Below are 8700 nucleotides of genomic sequence, written 5' to 3' on the forward strand. Positions count from 1 at the left end.
GGGCCACGAAATGTAGGAGCGAAATACAGCAATTGCAATTCCTCGTATTTATCAATAGAAATTGCCTTCCCTCGCTCCCTCCGCCGAAGAGTATTTACTGAAACAGAAACACGATGAATTTATTTCTGCCCTTTTTTTTAATCTTAATTTATTTCCCCCCTTTTTCAAAAAATGTAGATGAAAGCTAGAGAATTAATATTAATTATTTAGTTATTAATATGAAATATGTGATAAGTACATATGCTTCTAAAATAAATATAAATTCGATATTCGCGATTACGTAAAAATTGCGTCGCAAACCGCTTCAAAAATTCCTGAAATTTTTTTTTTTTTTTTCCAAAAGATCCCTCGTTATATATACTATTCTACATCCGGATCGCCCATTATGCGTTTCGCGTCAGTTTCTTTTCATCGTTGTTTTTTTTCTCGCTCTTGCAGGCATTTTAACATTTTCAACTCGATTTACATGATTTACATGCAACCCGCGTGACACACGCGATTTCCGTTTCTTTTAACAGATAAGGCTATCGATGGAGCTGCTTAATTCGCGTGAGAAACGGAAAGCGATCGAAGACCGATCGTAGATTAGATCACGATGTAAATTGGATAGATAAGCCCTCTCGACTTTCTCTCAAAGGGAAAAAAAGACGTCGCGCGAAAACGACGTTGTTGAACGGACCCTCCCTCCCTCCCAGCCCCCCTCTAGGTAAACAGAATTACAAGGGTATGAATCATCGGGCAAAATGCGCACGCATTTCGCGTTTTCTACGCGTTTATGGGACGCGCGGCGCGTGTATGTACATACGTAATCCCACGCGTTGCGCGGATGTAGGGATTGCTGGGACTGGCGGAGCGGCGCGGGGTACAGGAGGCTGGCTTTTTTTTTCCACGCGAAACGCGTTCCGCGGTCGGTCTTCGCGCGTCGCGCGTGTTGCGCAACGCGAGCTGCGTCTCGCCCGCGTCGTCGTCGTTGTCGTCTGGTCGCGTGTCCCGTTAGCGTCGCCGCGCGCGCGGAAACGGTGAGTTTTCTATAAATAGCGATGTCACGCACGACTCTTGACGCCGAGGCGGACCAGTCCCCGACGTCGATGGGAGATAGGTAAGACGCGGTGGTGGCCGCCGTCGCTTCCTTCCTCCGCGCGTTGCGTTGATTTTAATGCGCGTTGTCTGCGCGGCGCGATTCTCGTGGCCGACGGCCGACGGCATCGTCGCGAACTTCGCTCGCGGAACTTAGCGGCGAGTGGAGGGGCTAGAAATAGGGATCCAGCGGGGAAGAAGGACCGCGGACCGCGGCCGTGTCCTTCGGGGAGGGGCGCTATTTTTAGGCGCGTATGTTCGGGCATGTGTTCTCTCTGAGACTCGGCCCCTGCGACTCTTTCTCAAAAGCGAGCGATAACCTTTGACCGCCGGGAGAACCGCGGTGCTGGGTCTCCTTGGGAGTGGCGTCTCGCCGCGATTTTCTCAGTCACCCGGTCTGTACTTTGTTCGACAGAAGGATGGAGAGCGAGCAGCATCACTACGAGCTTCGCAGCAGGAGCAGGTCGCGCTCCCACACGCCTATGGTCCCGAGCCGTTCCCTGCTGGAGCCAGAGGTGACGGAACGTCATTATGATCTCAGAAGCTGGAGCCGGGAAAGATCTCACACGCCGGGAGAGGTGACCAGTAGCAGGCGGTCTGGCTCTAGATCGTTGTAAGTAGCCGACCCAAGTGTTTGATGTTAATACGGGAGACGATTGTAGACAAGTTTCGTCCTTATCGCTCGCGTTTCCATGACTATAGACCTGGCAACGTGAAGACGCATGAAAAGAGTATGATGGATACCATAGATGAGAGCAAGGAGGGATCTGTCACGGGAAGCCTGACGGATAACCAAAGCACGAAGTCCGAGGGTTCTGTCGTCGTCACGAAAAAAGCGGAACGCCGGTCGGAACGCCAACGGGCCAAAAGGCAAATATTTGTCAACGGCCAGAGCGAAAGTAAGGAAGACGCGTCTGACCAGAAAGCCGAGCGAAGACGCAAGAGCGTTACGCCACGCAGAGTACTTACCAGCGACTACTCGTCCGAGGAGGGAGAGAGGGAAGATCCCCCGAGCAGACCGGGATCCGCTTATGAGATCTACAAGCAGGCCGGAGAGTGGTGGAAGTACGCGTATTTTAAATTTTGCTCTGCATGCGGTATATGTTTCCTGTTACTTTTAACGGATTCTTTAACACTGATCGCGAGATGTTGTTGTACGACTGTGCCAATGTAATGAATTCCTCTCTCTGTAACATTGCATTTGTTTAAAGGTGAAATTTCATGGGCAGTGAAAAGCAGCAGCAGGTCGTACCGATTGGCTACAAAACAGAAAAGTTCTCGAGTTTCTAGAACTTCTCTATTTTTGTAGCTAATCCATACGACCTGCTGCTGCTTTTCACTGCTCATGAAATTTCACCTTAACTCGATACTGTTTACTTTAGAAATACGACCTTTCTGTTGGAAGAACAAACGTTCATAAACATTTTACGTTCGAATTAGCGCCAGTCGCAGGATACAGGTCGAATTGTTCGTGCTGATAGTGTTGGAATCGGTTAAACGAACGATTTGCATGTATTACCTGTGCGAGGAATCAGATCACTTGTGGTTGTTTCAGCGTTTTTCCAAAGACAGACTATACGTATTCGCCGGCGTCGCAGTGTCGTTACGAGATAGCCCCAGGTATATTGGCCATGCCCAATATGTCGAGGCGGTCTATACACACGAACGACAATGGAAGTACCGTACCTCAAACCAGTCGTCGGAATTTAAGTCAGGCTTCGCGAGGAACGACGGAAAGCGGGATCAGCGACACGGATACGGTCGATTTGAAAGAGACCGCTTCTCTAATTCGTTCGGTAAGTATTTGTTATCTCGAGCCATCGTTATATTTTTTCTCGATACATCCATAACTTTGAATATTTGCGTTCTAAAACTATATATGTGTATTTTACAGTCCACGGATAATTACGACGTGTCACGCGCATGTATGTCGAATTCTTCAAGAGCGACTCTGTACAAAAAGACACACTTAGAACAGTACACAAGTAAAAAGGTGGTTTATTCGGAGCCTGAATATTCAAGTTTTCGGTCAAGGTATTTTGTCCTTTCTTATTTATTGAAACAAATTTTTTGTCGCATAAAATTAAGGTAATGCAATCTTATTTCAACAGATACTTATCGTGGGCGACTCCAACTGGGAAATATAATGTATCTCAGGCTGATTCTGATACTGAATTGGACGAGACTTTTGTAAATATATCGGTCAGAACTAATCAAAATTGGAGGATCGTGCAGTGGTTCACATATTTTACAACCTTCATTGTCGCTTGGTTCAGGAAAACTGTCGAATTTTTCCAGTTTAGAACGGATAGGGAAAGGCAGTATTACGGCGCACAAGCTTATCGATTATCTCACGGTATTTATCGGCATTTAAAAATATAAAAATAGTATTTTATAATTGAACGTAATGTAATAATTATCTGTCATACAATATAGCATATTAAGAAGTGTTAACTGATTATTTTCTTATTGTTCGCTGTTATAGAATCCAAATGGAGCAAATTGTGGCAAACTTTGGACCGTTATACGCACAATGTGTACTTTTTCTTCGTCAGAATTCTCGTATTCGACGCTTGGCTGTTGAGTCGGTTCACTGGCGTTAGGAAGTGGCTGCAAGAGAAAGGCCCGAGGATTTTTTGGATCGCGCTTCTACCGTTACTTCTTCTGTTTGGTAAGTTTCTCCATTTTGTTTAAGGAGCATAAAAGAAAACAAGAGACACCACTGGAATTCCATTTTCACTAATCAACATGATATTTAAACCGATCCGAGCACAGTCAGACCAATGTCTTTCGCAGGACCTGAAAGACGCATAAACCCATCCTGGCCTTTGTCTTTTTTTTGTTTCAGGGGCTTACATCGCGCAGAGGCATTATTTCACTATTGCGGACTCTCTGCGCAATGTCCAATATGGTGTCACTGAGACGACTTATCACATCTTTAACAATATAATCAACTTAATGTCTCTTACCTATGAGTTGTTTACCAAATATTTTGCAGATTTTAAAAATTATTTCATGCACCTTTTACAGAGTGTGAACGTGTCTTTGCCTGAAATGCCCCCCATTGGGTGGAATATAAAGTGGTGATTAATTGAAAAATTTGATTTAGGATAACAACCCTAAATAATAATAATTTAGTTCAAATGGATGGAGGAGGTGTTGAATATTTATATCGTTTTACAAAATTATGATGAAAGTAAAATGCTATTATAACAAATTTTCGTTAGATTGATCGTATAAAATAACTTGCAGACATCATTCTTAAGAATATGAATATCTCTTTCATCCATTTATTCCTTAAATTAATAATTATGTGTGTGATTTAACCATTGTTTTTCGTTTTTATTTTATTCTGTCATAAAGTTCAGTATATATTATTAGCATGGCATTTATTGCCGTATTATTAGAAAATTTCGGTAATTCTATGACTGAAATGTCTTTTACAATTGTAATTGTCCTAAAATTATGTTTGCTATTTTGACATATTTTCATTTGCTACATAATATGACGTTGATATTTTTTAAAAAATTCTATGAGATATATTTTGTATATTTAAATCAGATAATGAAATATCCTTTACGATACATATAAACCTACTGATTAACAGTTATCGGTTTACTTATTTTTTGTTTTTACTAATAAACTAATATTTGCGTGAAGATATATTTATTAATATTCTATATATTTTACATATAATTATATATCTGTGCTATATTTCAAGAACTAACTGGTCATGTCACTTAGTCATTTTTCTGTTATACATTTTCTATTATATATTTTATGTTTTCCTGTAATATTTAATCCTACAGATATAAATCGCATAATATATAGATAATGTCGTTATTGAATGAAATAAAATTTAACATTTTTTTCAGTTAACCACCACACGTATCATTTTTATCTTTACACGCTTCAAAGATAACAATATTTTAATGTAACAATTACTGTCTTTAGATAATATATATCTATATTGTAAAAACACGTTCATACTTAATAAAATATTTTTTATGTCTATGATATTAGTAGTCTTTTGAACACAGTCCGTTAGAGTGATATAGCGTCATAGTGTCACGATTGAGCGTTTTTATTGAAGCGAATCTAAAAAGCAAAAAATGAAAATTTTATGATGGGAGAAGGATAGGGGGAGGATTACTCTACTGGGCATTTAAAAAAAGTCGGAGTGTGTTGTGCTTGAAATACTTGGAAATCGTGATCGCGATCGATATCAACGGAACGGTGAGTTTCTTCGTCTATCCTTCTCTCAGTTACCATATTGGATAATAGTTCCACTTTGAACAATTGCATCATTGCTGTATATGCCATCGAAATTTAAGATGTATCTGACATGTAAGATTCCCTGTGATTGTAAATTCAATAATTGGACAGTCGCTGTAGCATTAACTTTGTGTTGGAACACTGTAGTTCAATACAGTAACAGGAGAAGGAGATCGCAACAATCGTTTGAACTATCAAATATTTATAGATATAAAATTTGTTTCAGGTGGTTGGTGCATAGCACAATATTTGTTGCCTCTTCTTGATGTTAAAACTGTGTCCGAGACCGCGACAGAAAAATTATTACCTAATGTACAATGGCAGGATCGTAAAATTAATGAAGAAATATTGGCTAATAATGAGATAATTAAAAAAGAATTAGCTGACAAGGCTGATTTGGTCAACAGGATAGAAATGCTCGAGAATAGACAGACGCATCAAATGGTATAGATATAAATTTTATTGCAACTACCTCTTGTATTCTATGATTTATAACATTTTGTGTGTAGGAATATCTTAAAAAATATTACTCGGACGGATATATATACATATATACATATAATTATGAAGATTTCGAGTTTTAAGGCAGTTATCTCTCCACAGGACAAGATTACTGATGTGGAAGATAAACTGGATGTCAATGAAGTGACATTGAAAAATATGGTATATGGCGAACTTAAAATCATCAAGTATGAATTTGAGGAACTACGCAAGCTGTACTCGGAATTAAAATCTTGTTGCTACGCCAATGCGGCATCCATCGCGAATCAGAATATAGATAAACATGTGGAAAGAATTTTATTCAGCTATTTTCCTCCCGGAACTTCGAAAGAAGATCTCGTGAAAAACCTACAGAATTTATTTGCATCTCATAATAGAGAAGGTTCTTTGAGGATATATTTAAATGCATTGACTTTTTTAAATGTGTTTGGATGTTACATCGTATATTAATTAATGTCGAAAAATACATTACGAATATTTTTTTATATTTTTAGATCAAAAGAGCTCTAATGATGATGCTGACAATGTTCATGTCTCGAAAGAGCACATACGTAAGATAGTGAAGGAAGTACTGCGAATTTATGACGCGGATAAGACGGGTCAAGTAGATTATGCTTTGGAAACAGCAGGTATCGTATCGTGCCGATAGATCGAGAAATAACAGCTAGTAAATACTATAACAAATGGCTTTGTCTGCATATAGGTGGTCAGATTATTAGCACGCGATGCACTCAGCGATATGACATAAAGACGAGAGCCTACAGTTTGTTCGGTTTCGCGCTGTATTACGAAAGCAATAATCCGCGGACTGTAATACAGGGAAATCCGATACAACCTGGCGTTTGCTGGGCCTTTCAAGATTTTCCCGGATACCTCTTGATACAATTGCGAAGTGTCATTTATGTAACTGGTTTCACTCTGGAGCACGTCTCCAGATTGATTTTGCCGAATGAGAACATGTCGAGCGCGCCCAGAAAATTCAATGTCTGGGTATGTGAAATAAATCCTTTTTGTGGTCAATATATTATGATATATATATATTTTGTAATACTTTCACTGCTGCAGGGATTGTTGCATGAGAACGATGTCGAGCCTGTGATGTTTGGGGAATACGAATTCACGTATTCCGACGAAAGCTTGCAATATTTTCCAGTCCAGGTAAATTTCTCTTTAAAAATCTTTTATAAATTTATTTCTCCATTGAAGGATTTGTTATTATACGCCGTTACTGTTTCATTAATAGACTTTTAGATTTATTAAGATTATAGTAATCGTTGATAATCTTTTTACGCAGAATACAGAGATCGATAGGCCATACGAATATATAGAATTGAGGATACACAGCAATCACGGGCAGCTAGATTACACGTGCTTATACAGATTCCGCGTTCACGGAAGACCAGTTTAGGAATTGATATCACGCCAAGGTTCCTCTTCACAAAACATTCGCAAGATCGTTCAAGCAGTAGCAAGAACGAGCCGTAACTCTTCTCCAATACGTGCCTTTGACTACCGTTAACGATTAACAATTGGCGCGACTTGCCACAGCACTTGTAACTATAATTGTGAATAGATCGATTATTTAACGCTTTTGTAATAGATTTTCAACGATCGAGACATTTCATACACCCGCCGATATTTAATACGCACGAGGCGGAAGCCGTTTCCGTCATCATATAAACGCGTCGAACACTGTATATACATTCAACAACGTCAATAATTTATACTGAAGAAGATTGCACGATCGGGTCAAGCAGGATAACGATTACTCAACGAGTATCAGCTCGATGATCTACAATTATTGCCTATATATATCTTCACTACATGGCCTTGCTATAGCAGTTACCCAAGTAAACCACCCTAAAAGAATGAAAGAATTTCGTACATATCTCTTGTTCGACAAACGCGAGAGATCGATCGGGAGTAAATAAATGGACAAGAACGGTTTCGTAATTTCGTAGGGAATCTCGGGGGTAAGAAAAAGAGGAAGAGAGAGAGAATTTGTCTGTATTATGCATAATACAGACTCTCATAATACAGACGAACTCTCTCCTCTCTTTCTCTCTCTGTAAATACCGATTTGGCAGCGTCACGTGCAAGACTGACACTTCAAAAGTTACCCCAAAGCTGAGTGTGAGTCATAATATTCATAATAATGCGACAGTACAAACTATAAGGGATCGTAACGATCAATTTAATTAGTTAAGTACCATTAATTACTAATTTTTAAGTGTGCAACACCGCGAGTGATTATCGACCGCCTTTGTAAGGATCTAAACGATTAAAACTGCGGCAGGAACACGCCTCGATTGTATACACATATATTTATAAGATATTTAAGTAAGTTCTCATTTCTTTTTTCTCTTTCTTTTTTTTTTTATTTTACGATCGTGATGCGCACGTAATGTTCAGCGTCGTTGGTGGCGGGTCGACCCTCGCCACGTCGAAAATGCGATTACCATCGCGTTTGTTTTTATCATCTTTCCGTACGCGCTAGCCGCATGTTTATAAATAAAATATGCAAATAAAAATTGCGTTTCACTCAACACGAGTCACAGTTTTTATTCATCCGAGGGCGAGTACGATCAAACGCCAAGTAATTTAATCGGCGAGTAACTTATCAAGCGACACTTGCGTTACTTCGTTAATTGTGAATAGAATAACTTTTCTAGTTTGACACGCGGAAACGAAGATTAGATCAGAGGCAACAAATTGCACAATTGGAAATTTCGCAGTAACCGATGCTGTTAATCGCTGATTAAATTGGTCGATTGTTCAAGCAAAATTTATTTTGTTAATATGGATAAAATAACGTTTGTTTAATGTAGAAAAAGGAATTAAATTAGG

The 8700-nt window shown here is 39.5% G+C and overlaps 1 protein-coding gene across 2 annotated transcripts; it reads left to right on the plus strand.

The window, feature by feature from the left end:
- The first annotated feature begins 953 nt into the window (after positions 1 to 953).
- On the plus strand, positions 954 to 8399 carry LOC112465565. 2 transcript variants are annotated; one of them, XM_025033159.1, is made up of 13 exons: positions 954 to 1099; positions 1493 to 1690; positions 1780 to 2142; positions 2633 to 2873; positions 2972 to 3111; positions 3189 to 3433; positions 3563 to 3748; positions 5579 to 5796; positions 5956 to 6235; positions 6348 to 6482; positions 6557 to 6843; positions 6919 to 7011; positions 7148 to 8399. In XM_025033159.1, the coding sequence occupies exons 1-13, from the start codon at positions 1041 to 1043 to the stop codon at positions 7259 to 7261; spliced, it is 2559 nt and encodes an 852-aa protein (XP_024888927.1). In that variant the 5' UTR covers positions 954 to 1040; the 3' UTR covers positions 7262 to 8399. The 2 variants fall into 2 exon arrangements, with proteins under 2 accessions (XP_024888927.1, XP_024888928.1); XM_025033160.1 differs by having other exon boundaries at positions 1001 to 1019.
- Positions 8400 to 8700: the final 301 nt, after the last annotated feature.

This window comes from Temnothorax curvispinosus, unplaced genomic scaffold (genome assembly GCF_003070985.1).
Source record: "Temnothorax curvispinosus isolate PA1 unplaced genomic scaffold, ASM307098v1 QBEX01015340.1, whole genome shotgun sequence".
Lineage (NCBI taxonomy): Eukaryota > Metazoa > Arthropoda > Insecta > Hymenoptera > Formicidae > Temnothorax > Temnothorax curvispinosus.